General features: G+C 36.1%; 1 protein-coding gene across 1 annotated transcript; it reads left to right on the top strand.

Annotated features, from left to right (window-relative positions):
- The first annotated feature begins 4,974 nt into the window (after positions 1–4,974).
- LOC132622337 (MYB-like transcription factor EOBII) lies at positions 4,975–6,904 on the top strand. Its single transcript, XM_060336933.1, has 3 exons — positions 4,975–5,518; positions 5,930–6,059; positions 6,164–6,904. Exons 1-3 carry the CDS (start codon positions 5,371–5,373, stop codon positions 6,639–6,641), a joined length of 756 nt encoding a protein of 251 aa, XP_060192916.1. The 5' UTR covers positions 4,975–5,370; the 3' UTR covers positions 6,642–6,904.
- The last annotated feature ends 16,027 nt before the right edge of the window (positions 6,905–22,931 follow it).

The following is a 22,931-nucleotide window of genomic DNA, read 5'->3' as shown; positions in this document are numbered from 1 at the left end:
TCGATGTCAGAGATATTTTTGGCCACTTTTTTATTACTTAAAGTGCCGAAGGACAAAAATTGAAGACCAACAATTTGAGGGACAAAAATTAAAGACCACCCCAAAACAGGGACAATCGTGCGAATTGTCCGCAAGGTTTAAAAGAACTCATGATTTTGGGTCGAAGAAATTGCACGATTGGCCGTCAAATGGGCTAGTCATTAATTTTTATCCTTCAAATGGGCCGGTTTGTTTTGCCCTTCAAAATCGAATTTATACCTAGCGAGTCATAAGTTTTTTAAGGGCACGGAAATAATTTGTGAGCTATTTTAATACGAAAATACAAACTTATGCATTGCGAAAAAAGTTGTTTGTCTTGAGGGACCAAAATAAAAACCAGGAAAAAATAGACAAAGTGCCAATAGCAGTGAGCAAGTCCATGATATGAACTTTGGGCTCGACGGATAGGACTTGGACCAATGTTTTAAAATGTAGATTTTTTGATTAAATTGATATGAGAAAAGTTGCAATTAGTAGTGCTTTTCGTATAATAATAAATTTTAATTGCAATATACTGAGGTGATCTAATCAATTTAGTTTTAAAAATTAGTCAAATTAATTTCGATAAGTGAATTATGACAACTAATTTAGGACGGAGACAGTACTCCAATTGGGTTGACCGTTCTGCTTCCTTTGGCGACTTGGCACAAGCAAATTATTGGTTTTGAGGATAGTACTCTGGAACACTTAGGCCTAGCGAGTGTAATGCGCTAAAACAAGCTCTATATATTCCCATATCAATCATGTTGAATAGCTAAAGAGAAAACGAAAAAATAAAGGAAAGAAATAGGTCATTATAGCTGTAATACCACTAAAACCAACTCTATTTATAAAATTTAAGTTACATAAATTGATAATGTAGTGAGCATTTTATACTATCAATGTGATTTAGACGGTTATAGATTGCTCATTAGGATTTATTTTAGGTTATACCAATCAATACTAGTATTAAATAAAGTTACTTTCATTTACTCTTTAACGACCTGATGATGATGTACACAATTATTTACCCTGTTGATACTTGATACATAGAAGCTAAACTCGTTTATACATTAGCTTTGAACACTTAGCAACAGGTCAAGATTCATTTACCCTTTTGACATTGTGAAGCAACGAACGGAATGTGATATTCTGGTATTAGCTAGAGTCGTCTTCTTAGTTGCCATGCACTGATAAAAGGGATACCCTTATTAACCAACCATACACGTATAATAAATTAATGTTTAATAGTAAGTTATTATTTGAACCACAAAGAAGCTGAATCAAAAGAAATAAAGAAAAAGAAGAGGACCTTTGGAAGAAAATATTGTTTTCGTACCCTTTTCGTGATGGCAAAATGTGCACCATACCCAATTTCAGTTCCCCCGTGGCTTTCCAAACAGGCTCTAGAAGAAGGCTGAAATACGGGCGGCTTAGAACTCAAAAGAAAATGTAAATAAAATAGAAAAATATTGTAATTTATTAAAGCTTAAACAAGTAATTACAAACAAATAGCCTAAGTCCTTAACATTGAGCCGCGGCTAATAAGCTCTCCTTTGATCATACATTTTGGGAGCATATTTTCAAACACAACAAAATTGTTAACTGCTTAGGGTGGTCTAAACTGCAAAATTATTGCTTTAGACAATTATATAAGCCAATATAAAAAGTGCATTTTTTGGCAGTTTAAGAAGCATTAAGTGCCACCTAAAATAACTGCGGTTAATGTGCATTTTATGGCGGTTTTGGCATCAGTTTACAGTGGTTCACCCGAAACCGCTGTAATAGTATTAATGGCGGCAGGTATTGTGGCGGAGTTGAAAACCGCCATTTTAACTGTTTAACCAAATTTTTATTTGGCCATAAAATTTTGATAGATTTTGAAAATAAATCTTCAAATCCCATATTATGACTCAAAGCTGCTTTTGAGCCAAAATCTATGTTTTGACCTTTTCAATTTTTTTTAAATTATCCAAACATTTGTATTTTATTAAAAAAAAGAGGCCCATCTATTTATGACCAAACTAATCCTCATCTACCATGTTTCCCTCATTAATCAAGAACACTTCAAAACGTAAGAATGTAAGATTATATGAAGGCTTGAGGCTATATCTTAAGCAATCATTATTGTTTTAATCCCAAAAATTATGTCACTGCTTGTAATGTCCAATAATTGATTATTGAGTCTCCATATTCAAAGACGTCTCACATTTGCATAAATTGAAATGTAGACAACAGTATGATCCAACAACCAAATTACACAAATTGAGATGCATTCAACAAAAAAATTATAAAAATAGTAAAATAAGAGTACTAAAACCAAATTCAACAACAAAATTAAGACACATAGTAATTATTTGGGATTAGAAAGTATGTTTGGTTGGTATGGTTGGGCATTCATGATAGTTTTTAGAAATTATGAGTATAAATCATGTTTCATTTTTTTTTTAAAAGTGAAATATGTTTTGAAAAACTATGGCCAAATACATTTTCAAAATTTGAAAAACTTCACCAAAATCAAGTTTTTCATATTTTTTTTTGGGAATCTATGGGCGAAAGCTAGCTAAATACATTACGAACAAAAAGCCTAAGGGGACGTTTGGTTGGGAAACAATTATCCCAGGATAAGTAATCCTGAGATTAGTTATCTCGGAATTAGTTATTCCATCCTCACAGGGATAAAATAACACTACAATCCCGGGATTAGTTATACCGTAATTTTATCCCAACCAAACGTGAGATAAACTCATTTCAAATTTAATCCCAAAATTATTTATTTCCTATCTCTCGTACCAAACGAGCCCTAAGTCTTTTAACTCAGCAGCTAGTAAGTGATAACCTTCGAACAGGTTCATGTATGATTTAAATTGGACCGCGGAAACCTAGGCCGTTGGTTGACATCTTCCTCCAATATAGTAGAGAATACCTAAACATGGATTAATTTCGCTTATATCACTATAACTTTAATTACGTACCTAAAAAATTCAAGTCACAAAATATATTTTTGTCATATCAACTGATTTAATCTGCTTAACATTAAGGTCATAAAAAATATTATCATTGCTTTAAAATAATTGAATTATGTGTTGTAAAAATAATTATTCAGAAAGTATACAAATGACCTAATTAAAGGTTAAATTTCTGCACTTATACTCACATTTGATGCCTTTCAAATAGTTTGATTGTGTAGGGAAACTGAGAAAAAGATAGGAGAGACGATCACCACCAACTTCTCAACTTCGTTATCGCACTATCGATCAAGTTTTTCTGTTAAACTCAAACTGATATTATCAACAATAGCTGGATCGTAGTCTTTTACAAAAGCTTTGGTATTTAATTAGTGGCATAATACACATCATTACCTATATATGGCATTATGTACTTAAAATAATGAGTTTAACCATTAAACAATGCCTTGATATACTAAAAATGCTACTTCGTAGCAGCTTAGGCTGAGGCGTGTCCCTCCGGTGAGTCATTGGGGCATCTTATTTACTTATCAAAACACCAATAAGCTATTCATTTTAATATTCTACCAAAGCACAAGTGTAACGTACGTATTAAAAGGACTTCTAATATCACTCAAAAAGGCTTGCATGATATATAAGGTTTTAAAAGGAAATACAACAACATATTCAGTATGATCCCACATGATGGGGTATGGAAGAGTGGAGATAGAGAGGACGTTGTTTCCAATAAACCCTCAGCTAAAGTTTTGAAAGAAAAATCTAATAATATATACTCAAAATGTACTTCAAATTAGTATATGTATTAAAATCCCTAATGCACTCGAAGTGCAATATTTGGAATTAACAATATTAACCATTTAACTTTTATACATTGTACAACGTAAAAGAATTTCAAAAAGATAAATACAAGTAGAAGTAAGGTGAAATTAGTAATCTGAAAAATAAGAAAAACTATTTGCTATTCAATGGAACTGTGAAAAGGAGGGGTGAAGAGTGAAGACCAACAAACGTTTCAGCTTTCATTATATCACTATCAAGTCAAGCTTTTCTCCTCTTAAAATCCAAACTGATATCTTCAACAATCTCTGGATCGTAATCTTTTACAAAAGCTTAGGTATTTAAATTAGTGGCATAATACACATCATTACCTATATATGGCAATAGTTACTTAAAATAATGAGTTAAGCCAATCAACCAATGCCCTAAAATACTAGAAATGCTACTTGACTACGAAGGCTGACTACGTGTCGATCATATGACTCATTAGCCCATCCCTTTTCACTTATTCTAATGCGCCATTAACCCAAATTGGAATCCCAGAAGCTTCGATCTCCTCTGCTTAAAATATTAAGCCTTGTTACTTAATTATGTTTAAAGCGTACGGCTTAGGCTTACGCACATCAACATTTGTTACATAAACATTGGTCAATGAGCCATTTTCAAGGGGACATGCCAACAACCAAGCACTAAGTTCAAAATTTTCACGGCTTAGTCCGAGGTCATTATTCCCCGATTAAAGAGTTCAATTTTCATACGCCGAAGCGAAGATTTTTTTTTTTTTTATGCTATCAGTTGTGGATTCAAGATTTTTCACTTAGGAGTTCGAAAAAAACAAAAGTTAAATATAAAAAATAATATTGTTGATGGGAATCGAATACGCTAGAGACAATTTTGAACACCCTGGACCACTTGAGTTAACTTTTTGCATTTATTCGTGTTGTTTAAAAGTTAATATATGTACATAAACACAGAAAATCTACCCTATATATATACTGTAATTTTTTGCAGAGGGTGTTCAAATCCGCCCTTACTGTCATCAGGTTATGAAAATTTGTAAGCATTTGTTATAAGCTGGAAAACAAAACATGCATGTTAGCACCTCTTACAACAAACACATTGATCGTGTGAATTTTCTTACACTGTTAGTTAGTGCATATAAGTTAAGTATCCTGATTAAACGTATGATTAAGCATGCGTTTAAATTCTGTTACGGAATTGCTAGTGCTAATCTAATATCTATCAAGAATATTTGTCCTTAATTATATTACCTTTGTTGGTACGGTTCTAATAAGATTTCCAAGGCACACTTGTTTCTCACTAATAGGTTCAGAATTAGGCGAGGCGCAACATGAGATAACACATGGCAGATATTATGAGGTGGAAGGAATGATTTCGTAATAAAGAAGCAGAAACTGAGTTACTTTAACGCTAGTGAGATCAGATTAATGCATCGAAAAGACGTTAAATTGACAGGGTGATGAGGGTATATATATGGTAGCTAGCCTGTGACTTATTCTGTCATACAAATAGGAGACAGCATATTACTACTTAATTAATCAAGAAGATTTAGTGAAAGTTACTCAGCAAGTTTATTCAATAAACAATGGTTGGAATGATGGGTTGGGGAGCTAATTCTGATCAATTACAAGAATGGAGGAAGGGGCCTTGGACTCCTGAAGAGGATAAACTTCTATCTGAGTATGTTAACTTGCATGGTGAGGGAAGATGGAGTTCTGTAGCTCGCTGTGCAGGTACGAATTATAAATTGCAACGCATCTCAAGAAATTAACTATACTTCTTTATCTTTTGAGACGTTATTTCCAGGCAAAATTCTGTTTGATCTCTCGCTTTCTCTTTCTTTACGAATTTAACACGAGCTTATAAGGCAGAGACTAAGGCAGAGACAGACTTATAGTGATGCTAGGAGCAAGTTCAATTGAACTCATTATTTTCACATGGAGCACCATAGATATGTAGTCTGTATGTTAAATCCCTCGAGACGTAGAATAATATCAAGTTCTGAATCCATAATAATTTTGAAAGAGCTCAAAGCCTTGAATCTATTAAGTATATACAAATATTCAATCTGCCTCTGAGCTTGGATGTGATTTTAAGTTTTTTTTCCCCTGTATTCATTTTGAAGTTGGGTATTGTTCATGCAGGACTGAAGAGGACTGGGAAGAGTTGCAGGCTAAGGTGGGTGAACTACTTGAGGCCTGGACTTAAAAGAGGTCACATAACACCTCAGGAGGAAGGCATTATTATTGAATTGCATGCCTTGTGGGGCAACAAGTAAATTCTTAATTCTCACTCAATTTCTAGGCTATTTAATTCTTCTTTAAATTGGCCTTTGTCGCCTCCTTTGGTAATTAATTACTTGCAATGTTAATGTGCAGATGGTCAACTATAGCCCGTTACTTGCCTGGAAGGACAGACAACGAAATAAAAAATTACTGGAGGACACATTTCAAGAAGAAAGAAAAAGCTTCTGCAAAGCAGGACAAAAGAAAAACTCTAAGGCAGAAAAATCAACTGCAACAAAATGGCACTACTAAATTCTCACCTCAAGCAGAAGAAGTGATCATAAAGAGCGATGAAAATGATAACGAAGTAGCGTTCACTTATCGTCAGAATATAATGGATCAGGATCCGGTTGTGGACTTGCCACCAGTGACGACTTCTTCAGACATATCATGTGCATGGACGGACACTTTTCCGATGGACGGATTATGGGGAGGATTATGGAACCTAGATGATCATTCGCAGGCAAGTGACAAGTGCAAGGTGTCAATCCAGAATCAACTTGCTACTGCTAATTGTTCCTACGCAACTGATTATGCAGTTAACTTTTATAATGGAGGTTTTATTTTCTGAGGAAATAGAGGCGTTGATCCTGATTATAAGACTAATTAGTCAGATTGTGTGTATGGTCTATGTCTTTAATTTTGAAGAAGAAGAAAAAAGGATTTGGTTACCTTACAATAAGTTATTATGGTTCTGCACGATGATTTGTACTTAGTTAACATGATTAATTTGAAGAATATCCAAAATAAAGATGGATAGTTTCATAATTAGGATCATCAATCAAGTCTGAAATACTGATGTTGAATATAAAAACAAAAGATGATATATAGACGCAAGAATTTTCAGCAATAATTTTATCTGAAATTCACACTTATTTATATCCACAATTATTATGTGGCTTAACACTTTTCTTCACATCAACACTGGAAATCTAAAGGGTGGACAAGATATAAAATGGACCGGTTATTTTTCTTCTTAAGAAATTTATCTGTATTCTGTGCCAATCACGACCTCAAATCCCCAGGTTGTAATCCCCTTCCCTATCCCTATGTAATTAAAAAAAAAAAAAAACACGGACTCAAATGTAAGGTGGCTCTTGGATTTTATGGGTTCTAATGACTTTGAAACCAGATTGACTTTGACTACACGTGTACCAATAACATTAATGTTTTGCTGTGTGCTGATTTTGACTAAGTCAATTTGCGATATCTCTATGATGACATACGTGGATGAAGGCATAAAGCTATAGCCTTCAGGTTCATTGAACTAATTGTGTCCAGCTCAAATTTAAAAAATCTCAGCCGAGGCTTCCTGTACAAAAGGAAAAGGGGGACAGTGTTAGGTTTTTAAGTGGAATTGGATTAATAAAACTCAATCCAATTAGATTTTTGAATTTTTCCTTTCTATGTGAAATTGGATTAATAAAACTCAATCCAATTTGGACCAGGCCAATTTTGCCCAAAATTTTCTCTATAGGATCAATTTAGGTCTTATTTTGAGAACACAAGAGTGAATTTATAGCAGCCATATAGAGAGAAAAACATGAGAGAGAAAGCAGATTTTCGTCCAGAAATTTTCTGTTACAGCAGTTCGCTTTAAATTACGTTTCCCGATTCGTTAACCGTTGGATCGTGCTGCAATTTGAACTGGGGGTTCTCAACATCTGGTTCTTCGATTTCAACGGTGAAGATCAGATTTTGTGGTCTGTAGCTCCATTTTTCGAGTACGAACAGTACCTCAGTTTTGGGGGTGATTTCTCTCATTTCTTCGCTAGTTTTGGTGCTATCTTTTATGTATTATTCCTCCGTGCTTGGCTTTGTTGTTGTAGCCATTTGGAGAACATTGTTGTAACTCTTGTTGATTATAGTGGAGCTTTTGTGGGCCGGAGGTCCTGTGGATGTTTCCTCTTCACATTAAAGGGGTTTTACCACGTAAATTTGGTGTCTCTTCCATTCGATTTATTTTTGCTTGCTTTACTATTTTATTGTTGGTATAGCTGCCTGGATTTCCATTTGTGCTAGTGTTTATTGTCTTCTCTTGGTTCAAATAGTGTGAGAAGTTTCGACTTGGGTATTTTTATTCCGCTGTTACCTCGTCGTGCAATTTGGTTATTGCTTGTTTCTTCTCAACAAAGTGGTATCAGAGCTTGTGGTTGTATTTGGTTGTGTTGATTGTCTATTTGAATGATGGAGGTAAATATGAGCAAGATGGTTTGTTTAAATGGCAGTAATTACCATATTTGGAAAAGCAAGCTGAAAGATCTTCTATTTGTCAAGAAGTTGCATTTACCTGTGTTCGCTTCTAAGAAACTCGAGTCTATTGAAGATGAGGATTGGAAATTTGAGCACTTACAGGTTTGTGGCTATATTAGGCAATGGGTTGAAGATAATGTTCGAAATCATATTGTGAATGAGACAAATGCTAAAAGCTTGTGGGAAAAGCTCGAGACACTTTATGCTTCAAAGAATGGCAATAATAAGTTGTTCCTACTGAAACAATTGATGAATATTAGATACAAAGAAAGCAGCCCTATTTTTGATCATATCAATGATTTTCAGGGTGTCCTTGATCAGCTATCTGGAATGGGTGTCAAGTTTGATGAAGAAATACAGGGACTTTGGCTTCTTAATACTCTGTCAGACTCTTGGGAAACTCTTCGAGTTTCTTTGACTAATTCTGCTCCCAGTGATGGTGTAACCATGAAATATGCTAAGAGCGGTGTTTGTCATACCCCATTTTAACCGGGTTAAATTAGAAGTACAACATATTGGAAATTCCTATTTTTTGTTTATTTTAAGGAGTCGCCACCTAATTATTTACGGTGAATTAGGACACCTAAAGTTATTTAAAGTAATTATCTAAAGTTGATTTTATTTTAAAGTCTACCCAACCAAAAGATTCTAGGTAAGGGTTCAATTAGTCTAAAGGGAAGGTATTAGGCATCCTTTAAGACCCATTAACAATGGTTAACCGACCGGACTTACAATTAATTAGGCTGAGTGTAAATATAGTATTATAAAAAAGAATGTAGCCTTGTAAATGTGACTAAAATTATGGATAGACTTGTAAGAATGCTATTTAAAATAGGACCTGTAGAAAATAATTATTTGTATAAGAGAAGATTTTAAGTGCTATTTAAGAGTAAGACTTACAAAAGACTAATAGTTCATTATAGACTATGCAAGGATTGTTTTAACAAATATATGTTTCAAGCGTTAAAAAAAAGAGCTAAAGTGAAGAAGTTATCCACAAAACTAGCTTGTCTTTTATTTCTCAAAATACGCTAACATTAGTGTATAATTTGTGATGTTTTGAAAATCCTAAGATGAAAAATGATTCTTTTAACCCAAGAATGTGTAGGCATGCTATTTGAAAATCAATTACTCCAAATAAATGTTATAGATACTATACATAGTTTAGAAAATAGAAGTGAATGTAATTTGTGGAATTTTAAAGAGGCAAAACTAAATATTGGGTTGTTGGCTTTAATCTCTAAACTTAAGTCACATTCGATATGATAAAGCAAAAAATTATAGTTACTGCCTTCAGGGATGTGTGCTGTCGTATATGTTAAAATTACTCCCTTTATCACTAGTTATATATGAAATTTATCATGACCAAATAAACCTATTGTTAGTCTTATTGTCCACCAAACAACACACAAGCAAATAGAAGTAGATGAATCAAACACAATGAAACAAATTTGATGGAACATTCAGCCGCGTTTCCATGTTTCCTGTGCAGCTCGAACATGGAGAAGAAAAAGAACAGGGACGTTACAACAGCTTGTGGCAAGCTGTAAGCTTAAGCCTCAAACAAGTTAATGGTTTGCCTGAGTGACATGGCAATTCACGTAGATAAACAACAACAATAAACAGTATTGTCTCATGAATGTGGCCGATGAGATTCGAAGATGTTAGAACTCGAAATTCCAGTTCATGCAAAGAAAGAGAAGGAGAAGGCTGAGTTGATGTCACAAGTTGTATATTCTAAAACCGACCCAAACAACAAATGGGAAAATAAATAGTTTAACTGTTCACACATATTAAATCAGTCCACACAGAAGGCAGACTGGACCAGTTATCTCGACAACAATATCATGCTTCGAATAGATTCTCATCCATCTTAGATTGTATTCAAGTAAACACCTGTTCGATCTATCAATTGTTTAAAATAGCAAAGCAACTAAAACAAGACCCAAATCTCATGATTGACCAGACACACTACTCAGGTTACGCCATCTAGGCTTATAGCAAGTTCAAACATATACTTTGATAATAGGCAGTGACACATAAATGATAACTGAGCTTATATCAGAGGGATTATACAACATAAGTCTAACTTTTAAAGGGCAGTCCATGAACCAGTCTCAACTTAAATCAATATTTTAGGACTCCAGATTACCATGGGTATGCCTAGCGGACGGTTTCAGGGAAAGTTGAAGTAAACTCATAGAGACACTCCTCTGACTCGACTGAGCCATTGATCAAACTTTAATAGAAGAGTGCTACAGGTTTTCCAACTTTAGATTAGACGAATGTTAATCCAAATAACTCATACGACAATCAAGTTTAGGGTTAAACTAAACGCTTATGCGTTTGAAGGCTAAACCATATAATATAACAACCCAACCCAAATTACTTGAACAAATAAGAGCATATTATTATCCCTTACATCAATCAGATTACTAGTTTAACAAACAATCATGACAATATAAACTGGAGGAACTACAACCAACCAGACAAATGGTTATCATCTAGCATTCATCGAATTCGACTTAAATCACGCAGCGAAGACATGGTAAACTTAATCTAAATCTCAGACTATCCATTCAACAATAATCTTATCAACTAAAAGAAACAGCCATGACCTTTTAAACCAAATAAAATCAACAACCAGTATCGATATGTCATGTAATCATTTCGTTACATCTAAACCCATGTAAATTATATTCATAACAGAATATATTATTTCGAACAAATAGAGCAAAAGAGGAGCAGTGTCGTATTAATAACCCTGAGGATCAAACAAACAAATCTTAAAAATCCAAATACCATATTCAGGTATGCGTTATTTTAAAGAAGAAAAATGGGGTTTCAACAGGATTCATACGGAGTCATACTAGGGTTAGGTCAATTTGTCGCTCGTAGGTTCCTAAAATTATTTATCTTTCACAGAATCCTCACAAGCTAATCTAAACAGGCCCAAGTAAACATGATTATGTCAAATTGGAGACCAAATACCATCATCATAATCATTCCTAACGAACTCGTACGAACATCTAAACGCCAACAAAACTGAAATTGAACTAAGCCAAAGTTAAGACATAAACCAAATAGATTCTAACAACTTCTAGACTGCAAAAAAAACAAAACTAAATTAAGACGCGGACATACAAGAATCATTAGAACCAAAATCAAACTAACCAATCCTGAACATGCTTGATACTACAAGTCATCAACTAAGATTCAACCAAAAACGAAACAAACATGCGAACATATTCGAAATTTCAGATTTGAAAAGAAAAGAACATGCTGACCTTTTGTAGGTGCAGTGAAGTGGGTGTCGACGTCTCGGATTTATACTCGAACTCGAAGAACCCGATTAAAGTAACAAAAGTTTCCAACCAAAAATAGAGTGATTGTTGGCTGTTCTTTTCGAGCAAGGCTATCTTTGATGATTAAACTTGTGTTTTTGTAGGGAATTTTCTGGTTCCAGCCCTTGGTTTTATTTGATTTCGGGTCCCGTATCCCTCAACCATTGAAAAATCCCCCTTAATGTTGAGTAATTTCGTTGTTTTTATAGAAAAATATGAAGAGAGAGAGAGGAGGCGGGACAGAGAGAGACAGAGGAGACAACGACGTGGGGGACAAGGAAAGGTGGAGCAGAGGCGTGGGGGACAGAGGTATGGTGGAAGTGGCAGGGAGAAGGCGTGGGGAGAACGTGAGGAGAGAGAGAAGCGTGGAGAGGAAGAAGAAGAGAGGGAAAGAAGGAGGCGGCTGTGGTGAAGAGAAAGAGAAAGAGAGAGGGGAAAGATTAGGGTAAAGGAGAAAATAAGGGGTTGGGCCGGGTCAATAATTCGTTTGGGCTGGACCGGGTAATATTAAACATGGGCTGCTCATTTTGAGTTGGGCTGGCCGAATTAAACTTATGGGCTTCTAATTTAATAATTAGTACAATATATACTATGTGGAGACAATTAATAATTAATACGTAGGAAAATAAAGATTTTACAAAGTGTTGTCTTGTAATTAATTTAACGAGTCCAAACCCGAGAATGAAACGATGACGAACATTTAAAATTTGTGATAAAGTAATGCTCGTAATGTTTAAAGATAAAAGTAGCGAAAATGATAGTAGTGAAAATAAAGTATTTAGTTCGTCAGTAAATTTAGAAGCCCGAATAAATAAAATTAAATAAAGGAGGGACAAAATTGAGTGTCAACAGATGCCCCTCTTCGACCGAAGACGATGTAAGAGTCTTCGGGCGAAGAAGTTGACGTAGTAGCCAATTTTGTTCCGACCGACAAACATGAATTTTAGAAAATATGGGTTAGGAGAATTGGTGGAAAATATTATGAAGGCAGAAGGGATTGTGGTCGAACCTGTTGAGCGAATGTTATTTATGAATTTATAACTTTGCAAGGGTTGGGGACAGGTGACGAGAATGGAACATATGCTTATAGCCTCCTAATTATAAATGTGGTGCACAACACACCCATAAGTAGGACTCTACTAGACACGATGTAAATTCTTCAAAAAATGCCCCAGTGTTGAGTTATGGAGACACTGGGGATGTAGAAAGGAATATGAGATTGTGAAAAGAGTAGATTTAGTAGAGTTTTAGCAGAGGATGTGAAAGAGAAATTAACCTTCGTATCACGTGTTTGTGGACATAGGCGGAATTGAGTTCGAGAGTAGATCCGTGACCTTTGCTTGTGAGTTTGATATTCCTCTTCAGCAAATTTGCCCCAGTTCACTGCGTAAGATAAAGTTTCACGTTGTGTTGCGTCTATGCAGGTTGTACTTTCTACCGAAACTGAAATTCATGTCAAAATTAGTAATAAAGTTGAAAGCGTAAAATTATAAAGAGTGTAAATGATAGTAAATATGAGTGCGGGAATGAAGATGAAGCCGTGTGGCCAATGTTGTCTCTGGTTGTTTTTAGGGACTTGAATGAATGTGTGATGCGTATGCTGAGGATGTAATAAGGTCTCTAGTTACGGTTGGAGATGATAGTAGTAAGGCCTCCGGCTGTATTCCGGGACTTGATGATGTCTGCGAAATTTAAGGTAAAATTGTGAAAGTAGGCAAAGTAGATGATGAAATAAAGAAATGAAGTAAGGAGTAAAGCAAGTGTATAGCCTCTTGGCTTATGCAGGTGAGGCCGTGTAGCCATGTGATGTCTCCGGTTGTCTTCGGGGCTCGATGATATGTCTCCGGTTGTCTTCGAGGACTTGATGATATGTCTCCGGTTGTCTTCGGGGACTTGATGATGTGTCTCCGGTTGTCTTCGGGGACTTGATGATGTGTCTCCGGTTGTCTTCGGGGACTTGATGATATGTCTCCAGTTGTCTTCGGGGACTTGATGATATGTCTCCGGTTGTCTTCGGGGACTTGATGATATATCTCCGGTTGTCTTCGGAGGCTTAATGATAATTTCTTCAAAGTTCAAGGTAAAATCGTTAGAGTTGGTAAAGTGAATGATAAAGTAGAGATTAGAGTCATAGTGTAGCCGTCTGGCTTATGCATATGAGACTGTATAGCCGAATGATGCCCCAGGTTGTCTTCAGAGACTCGACGCCAATCCTGTAAAATTCAAGATAAAAATGTGAATTCTTATTTTAGGGTAGAATGACCCAATATGTCCTATTTTAGGGTGGACGAACCCAAGTATCCTATTTTAGGGTGGAAGAACCCAATATGTCCTATTTTAGGGTGGACGAACCCAAGCATCCTATTTTAGGGTGGACGAACCCAAGTATGTCTCCGGTTGTTTTCGAGGACATGATGCATATGCCGTGTGAGACATTTAAAGAAATGATATCCTATTAAAGGCGGACGAGCCTAAAATGTCCTATTTTAGGGTGGACGAACCCAAGCATGTCTCCGGTTGTTTTCGAGGACATGATGCATATGCCGTGTGAGGCATTTAAAGAAATGATATCCTATTAAAGGCGGACGAGCCTAAAGTGTCCTATTAAAGGCGGACAATCCTAAAGTGTCCTATTAAAGGCGGACGAGCCTAAAGTGTCCTATTAAAGGCGGACAATCCTAGAGTGTCCTATTAAAGGCGGACGAGCCTAAATGCTGTGCGTTTGCGAACAATGATGTTGTCCCTTTGTCGGGCATTTGAAATAATGCAATGCGATGCGGTGCCTTTGCAGTGCGGGCAGAAAGCAGTAGTGCATATGCAGTGCGATGCTTTTGAAGAAATGATGTCCTATTAAAGGCGGACGAACCTAAAATGTATAGTTATCCTCGGGGTGTGATATTGATGCCTCCAGCGGTCTTGGGAGATGCCTTCAGCTGTCTTTGAAAACTTAACAATGATTCCTGCAAAGTTCAGAGTAAAATGGTTAAAGCTGGTAAAGTATATGATAAAATAATTGATAAAGTATGGAGTAAAGTGGTGGAATAGCCGTCTGGCTCATGATGTTGATGGTATCGTGACAGGCCAAATTTAGGACACGTAATCCTGATTTAATTCGCCTTCAATCTTGTCAACCTACAAAAATAGGTGTATAAAGTTATAAAATTATTTTGATAAAAAATAAATTAAAAGATAAGGTTGGAAGTAAAGCCGTATGGTTTTTGAGGCGAGGCCACAATGGCCCTGATTGATAGACTTGACTGTTGATCTCGCGATTTTAAGTTCCTGCACTCAAAGAAAAATTCTTAGTTTGGGAGGGGGAAGTTGATTCGTGTTGACTCGAAGCTTGACGTTGTTGGCTGCTCCATTCGTCTTATTTGTTTGGATCTTGTGACCTCCGTTCAAACCTCGGTAGATGAACAGTAGTGAAAATGATTGAAAGAAAGTGTTTCATTTAAAAAGTGTATATGTAAGTGTATATATAAGGAAAGATATATATGTAAGTATATGTATATAAGGAAATATATATGTGTAAATATATGTATGTAAGTTGTAAAATATTTCTGCCAACTTCAGATTGTGACACTTCTAAAGTAATTAGTCTATAATACTTCCTATCTGGTAGCCTCAATCTTGTCGGTGTCCAACCGTTCTTTTGTCTATATATTTTCAAAATATGCCCTAGTTTTGGGTTCAGAAGGGTATGTTAAATTTATGTTGTGGTGTGACCGAACCTTGTATAGGTTGCCTACGTATCCGTCCAAGGGAATCAGGTCGGAACGTAGTTCGTAAGGTATATAAGAATGGTTTAAAATTTTCTAATAAGGGACCGAACTCGATCTGGATTGCCTACGTATCCCGCCCTGGGAATCAGGTCAGCGTAGTTCTGTTATGTAAATGATAAAGGTTTGTTGGATTTCTACCTAAATGTGACTGACCTGCATGTTGATAGTCTACGAATCTCACTGAGGGAATCAGGTAATGTGTAGTTCTCCTTGCATAAGGATTTTTTTTGGATTTTCTGTTATAATGCAACCGAACCCTATGTGGGCTGCCTACGTATCCCGCCACAGGAATCAGGTCAGCGTAGTTCGCATGTATATTAAAGGAAAGGTTGCAAACTATATTGTTTTTCAATGTCTTCTTGACTGATAGCTTTCATGCTTGTGTCATTGTCTATAGGCTATTTCAATTTCTTCTAAGTGGAATCTAGTTTTCTTTGTTACTCTCTCGAGACGTATGTTGTCCATTCGTTCATCTTATGTCATAATCATAGAGTTGGCAGATTTGATAAGTAAAGTAGAAAATAACAATAATAGATGATTAAGGAAAATCAGAAATGCATTCATAGATTTTGCAATTAAGCTTCCAAAAGATGAAGCAAAGCAAAAAAAATCGTGCTATAAAAAGTTCACTACATGTTCAATCCACCAAGACTCCGGGCGAATCAGGGACGAAGTACAAGTCCAATTCTTCAAAGTCTCTCCTGGTTCGGCGACCCGTATGGTCGGTGTCTTGGTGTTGTGAGTAGTTGTCTTCACTGGTACTTGTTTTGGATTGTCCCCACGGAAGCAAAAGTTGATGACGTGCCCATCTCCATCTTTCCAATTAGCGTAATGGTCTTTTCAAATTCTTAACTTCTTCGATAGTTATCATGTTCACGTTGGCGTTTTCGTGAGTAGGCAAAGGGATTGTTGTCCACGTTGGGCCGAGCTCCAGTGAGCTGGATTGATCCCTCCTTAATCAAGGCTTCAATTTTGTTTTTGAGCCCATAACAATCTTCAGTGTCGTGCCCAACAACTCCAGAATGGTATGCACAACGCTTGGAACCATTAAACCATTTTGGAATAGGATTGAGAATTTTCCCTTCAATAGGTTGTATCACGCCTGCGGCTTTCAGTCTTTCGAATAATTGAGCCAAAGGTTCAGCGAACTGAGTGTAATTACGGGTGTTTTTTATGACAGGGTTTGGACGGGCTTTATGTGTGGTATGTGGTCGATTTTGGTAAGTGGGAACTTGAACAATTTGGTATGGACGTGGGTTTTGATAGTGAGGTGCTCGGGGTTGGTAGTAATTTGGTCGGGCATTGTAGACAGGGTATGTAGTTAGTGGAGCTTGGTAGAGTTCAGCGTAGTGGTAAGGGTAGAAAGACTGTTGTGGATGGTTAAAGTATGTAATGGCTTGGTTTGGTGGGTTTAGAGTAGTTGTAGGTGGTGGATAAAGGAATATAAGGAGTGTAAGCTAGCGATTGATTTGTTGGGTTGACGGGTAATGGATTAGGAGTAGCATAGGTAGTGTAGGTGGGTGGTTGACTTTGTGGAGGGGTATAGACGAATGATGTATTTGGTGGATCTACGAGGGTGATTGGAAGTAAGTTGTTGTTGGTAGGTGCATTATTCCGGGAAGGAAAATGTTCAAGAACTTGAGATTCAAGTGATGGAAAATGAGGCGGGTTTGGTGCGACGTTCCTAGGTTCAGGAGGTGGACTTTGGAGTGTAACGGATAAGTTGGTCATTTTTCTAACCCGATTTAGCTCTTCACGTAGATCCTCAATCTCTTGAGTCAGGCGGGCGATATGTTCATCCCGTTGAATAGTAGTTCCGTGTTCAGAAGTCTCGGGGGGATTACCAGGGATCACGATGTTTTCCACACCAGTTGAAATAGATGCGGCCGGATCAGACATAGTAATTTATTTCCTTGAACAAACCAACTACGTTCAGGCAATGATGACGTCTTCGACCTTGTGAGGTAAGGATGATCGGCCATCGAGTGTCAACACGAATCAACTCTTTGGGGAATAAATGAAAAGAAACATAAAGTGCAAATGATGTTAGCCTTATTAACATATCTAGGTAAGTCATGATCACGTAAAGTCAAGTAAGTCATGTAGCAAATAATTCATCAAATAAAGTCAAACAAGTTGTCAAACAAATGTAAACGATTATATCAAAAAATAATAACGCGTCCTAATATGCATGTGACCTCTTTGTGCCAGAGGTAGGCCTATCGTTTGTTTGAAGGGTAAAGTATGCCATAATACGTCATCCCATTGATTTTGATTAATTAAACAAATTCTATTTCCCAAAATAGAGTACAAAAAATAATGTAATATTTATTACATGTCAAATGAGTACAATATAAAATATTTTCTAATTTAAGTAAAGTAAATATGACATCTAGCTCCATTTTGTGATGCCCTTGGTCTTTGTCGTTCGTTGATCACGGACGTACTCTAATGTGAAGTCCATACATGTCATAGAAACGTTAGTCATTCCCTCCCCCCTAAAGTTTAATTAATTAAAGCAAATAGTCAATATTTAGGCACAATTATCCATCAAATATGTACATAAAGTATGATCAGTGTCACTCGGGGTCGTGAACCCGCTTGGACGTTTGGGTAAAGTCATCTAATGGGCTTAATACACCAAGGGTATTAAGTCTCCTAGGTAATGAAATGTATGCTCCTAATAAGGGTGTTGGTTTAGCTCTATCTTAGGCTGACTAAGAGTTGGCTTCCTATGACGCAAGGTTCCCCCAAGTGGACAACTTGGGAGTGGAAAGTCCGTGGCCGTCGACTGCACCGCCGATCGACTAAATCCACAAGATCGATCCAACTAAAGGGTGATTTTGTAGTGTACGGCCGCGAACCGCGAAACCGCTTTAAGTGTGTGAATATGTGTGAGTTTTCCAGGAGTGGAAGAAATATGAACGGAATGACAATTTATCAAAGCAGTAACACTTAAACAGTTTATATCAAACAAACAATTTATCACGCAAACATATTTATAGCATATAAAACAGTTTAGGCAAATAAAGTAACTAAGTTTGCACACAAAGACTAATTAAATCTAAGTCCGTTATGGTTAGAACCTAGGTTAATCCCCAGCAGAGTCGCCAAGCTGTCATACCCCATTTTAACCGGGTTAAATTAGAAGTACAACATATTGGAAATTCTTATTTTTTGTTTATTTTAAGGAGTCGCCACCTAATTATTTACGGTGAATTAGGACACCTAAAGTTATTTAAAGTAATTATCTAAAGTTGATTTTATTTTAAAGTCTACCCAACTAAAAGATTCTAGGTAAGGGTTCAATTAGTCTAAAGGGAAGGTATTAAGCATCCTTTAAGACCCATTAACAATGGTTAACCGACCGGACTTACAATTAATTAGGCTGAGTGTAAATATAGTATTATAAAAAAGAATGTAGCCTTGTAAATGTGACTAAAATTATGGATAGACTTGTAAGAATGCTATTTAAAATAGGACCTGTAGAAAATAATTATTTGTATAAGAGAAGATTTTAAGTGCTATTTAAGAGTAAGACTTACAAAAGACTAATAGTTCATTATAGACTATGTAAGGATTGTTTTAACAAATATATGTTTCAAGCGTTAAAAAAAAGAGCTAAAGTGAAGAAGTTATCCACAAAACTAGCTTGTCTTTTATTTCTCAAAATACGCTAACATTAGTGTATAATTTGTGATGTTTTGAAAATCCTAAGATGAAAAATGATTCTTTTAACCCAAGAATGTGTAGGCATGCTATTTGAAAATCAATTACTCCAAATAAATGTTATAGATACTATACATAGTTTAGAAAATAGAAGTGAATGTAATTTGTGGAATTTTAAAGAGGCAAAACTAAATATTGGGTTGTTGGCTTTAATCTCTAAACTTAAGTCACATTCGATATGATAAAGCAAAAAATTATAGTTACTGCCTTCAGGGATGTGTGCTGTCGTATATGTTAAAATTACTCCCTTTATCACTAGTTATATATGAAATTTATCATGACCAAATAAACCTATTGTTAGTCTTATTGTCCACCAAACAACACACAAGCAAATAGAAGTAGATGAATCAAACACAATGAAACAAATTTGATGGAACATTCAGCCGCGTTTCCATGTTTCCTGTGCAGCTCGAACATGGAGAAGAAAAAGAACAGGGACGTTACAACAGCTTGTGGCAAGCTGTAAGCTTAAGCCTCAAACAAGTTAATGGTTTGCCTGAGTGACATGGCAATTCACGTAGATAAACAACAACAATAAACAGTATTGTCTCATGAATGTGGCCGATGAGATTCGAAGATGTTGGAACTCGAAATTCCAGTTCATGCAAAGAAAGAGAAGGAGAAGGCTGAGTTGATGTCACAAGTTGTATATTCTAAAACCGACCCAAACAACAAATGGGAAAATAAGTAGTTGAACTGTTCACACATATTAAATCAGTCCACACAGAAGGCAGACTGGACTAGTTATCTCGACAACAATATCATGCTTCGACTAGATTCTCATCCATCTTAGATTGTATTCAAGTAAACACCTGTTCGATCTATCAATTGTTTAAAATAGCAAAGCAACTAAAACAAGACCCAAATCTCATGATTGACCAGACACACTACTCAGGTTACGCCATCTAGGCTTATAGCAAGTTCAAACATATACTTTGATAATAGGCAGTGACACATAAATGATAACTGAGCTTATATCAGAGGGATTATACAACATAAGTTTAACTTTTAAAGGGCAGTCCATGAACCAGTCTCAACTTAAATCAATATTTTAGGACTCCAGATTACCATGGGTATGCCTAGCGGACGGTTTCAGGGAAAGTTGAAGTAAACTCATAGAGACACTCCTCTGACTCGACTGAGCCATTGATCAAACTTTAATAGAAGAGTGCTACAGGTTTTCCAACTTTAGATTAGACGAATGTTAATCCAAATAACTCATACGACAATCAAGTTTAGGTTTAAACTAAACGCTTATGCGTTTGAAGGCTAAACCATATAATATAACAACCCAACCCAAATTACTTGAACAAATAAGAGCATATTATTATCCCTTACATTAATCAGATTACTATTTTAACAAACAATCATGACAATATAAACTGGAGGAACTACAACCAACCAGACAAATGGTTATCATCTAGCATTCATCGAATTCGACTTAAATCACGCAGCGAAGACATGGTAAACTTAACCTAAATCTCAGACTATCCATTCAACAATAATCTTATCAACTAAAAGAAACAGCCATGACCTTTTAAACCAAATAAAATCAACAACCAGTATCGATATGTCATGTAATCATTTCGTTACATCTAAACCCATGTAAATTATATTCATAACAGAATATATTATTTCGAACAAATAGAGCAAAAGAGGAGCAGTGTCGTATTAATAACCCTGAGGATCAAACAAACAAATCTTAAAAATCCAAATACCATATTCAGGTATGCGTTATTTTAAAGAAGCGAAATGGGGTTTCAACAGGATTCATACGGAGTCATACTAGGGTTAGGTCAATTTGTCGCTCGTAGGTTCCTAAAATTATTTATCTTTCACAGAATCCTCACAAGCTAATCTAAACAGGCCCAAGTAAACATGATTATGTCAAATTGGAGACCAAATACCATCATCATAATCATTCCTAACGAACTCGTACGAACATCTAAACGCCAACAAAACTGAAATTGAACTAAGCTAAAGTTAAAACATAAACCAAATAGATTCTAACAACTTCTAGACTGCAAAAAAAACGAAACTAAATTAAGACGCGGACATACAAGAATCATTAGAACCAAAATCAAACTAACCAATCCTGAACATGCTTGATACTACAAGTCATCAACTAAGATTCAACCAAAAATGAAACAAACATGCGAACATATTCGAAATTTCAGATTTGAAAAGAAAAGAACATGCTGACCTTTTGTAGGTGCAGTGAAGTGGGTGTCGACGTCTCGGATTTATACTCGAACTCGAAGAACCCGATTAAAGTAACAAAAGTTTCCAACCAAAAATAGAGTGATTGTTGGCTGTTATTTTCGAGCAAGGCTATCTTTGATGATTAAACTTGTGTTTTTGTAGGGAATTTTCTGGTTCCAGCCCTTGGTTTTATTTGATTTCGGGTCCCGTATCCCTCAACCATTGAAAAATCCCCCTTAATGTTGAGTAATTGCGTTGTTTTTATAGAAAAATATAAAGAGAGAGAGAGGAGGCGGGACAGAGAGAGACAGAGGAGACAACGGCGTGGGGGACAAGGAAAGGTGGAGCAGAGGCGTGGGGGACAGAGGTATGGTGGAAGTGGCAGGGAGAAGGCGTAGGGAGAACGTGAGGAGAGAGAGGAGCGTGGAGAGGAAGAAGAAGAGAGGGAAAGAAGGAGGCGGCTGTGGTGAAGAGAAAGATAAAGAGAGAGGGGAAAGATTAGGGTAAAGGAGAAAATAAGGGGTTGGGCCGGGTCAATAATTCGTTTGGGCTGGACCGGGTAATATTAAACATGGGCTGCTCATTTTGAGTTGGGCTGGCCGAATTAAACTTATGGGCTTCTAATTTAATAATTAGTACAATATATACTATGTGGAGACAATTAATAATTAATACGTAGGAAAATAAAGATTTTACAAAGTGTTGTCTTGTAATTAATTTAACGAATCCAAACCCGAGAATGAAACGATGACGAACATTTAAAATTTGTGATAAAGTAATGCTCGGAATGTTTAAAGATAAAAGTAGCGAAAATGATAGTAGTGAAAATAAAGTATTTAGTTCGTCAGTAAATTTAGAAGCCCGAATAAATAAAATTAAATAAAGGAGGGACAAAATTGAGTGTCAACAGTGTTTTGAATGAAGAGATGAGAAGAAGATCTCAAGCGTCGTCTTCTTTAACTTCACATTCTGATGTTTTGGTTACTGAAGATAGGGGGAGAAGTAACTTCAGATCTCAGAATGACAGAGGCAAAAGTAGAAGCAAGTCAAGATCCTTCAGGTATAAGAATCTTACATGTGACTATTGTCACTTGAAAGAACACATCAAGAAACATTGCTACAAGTTTAAGAGAGACCAGAAAAAACAAAAGAAAGAAGGCGATAATGAAAATCGTGTTGCTGTTGTTGCTGAAAATGATCTTCTTGTTGCTTGTGGTAAAAATGATATCAATCTTGTTTGTGATGAGTCTACCTGGTTTGTGGATTCAAGTGCCACTTCTTATGTCACGCAAAAGAAGGAATTTTTTTTTTCTTATACTCCGGGTAATTTTGAAAATTTACGAATGGGCAATGATAGTGAGGTTGAGGTACTTGGTATTGGCACAGTTTGCTTGAAAAGTAAGAATGGTTCGAGGTTGGTTCTTAACAATGTCAAGCATGCTCCAGATGTTCGGCTGAATTTAATTTCTGTAGGAAAGCTTGATGATGATGGTTATGATCAAACCATTGGTGGTGGCCAGTGGAAGCTTTTTAAAGGTTCAATGGTTATGG

This window comes from Lycium barbarum, chromosome 12 (genome assembly GCF_019175385.1).
Source record: "Lycium barbarum isolate Lr01 chromosome 12, ASM1917538v2, whole genome shotgun sequence".
Taxonomy (NCBI): Eukaryota; Viridiplantae; Streptophyta; class Magnoliopsida; order Solanales; family Solanaceae; genus Lycium; species Lycium barbarum.
The sequence above is the reverse complement of the archived record's forward strand: the minus strand, read 5'-3'. Positions and strand labels throughout refer to the sequence as shown.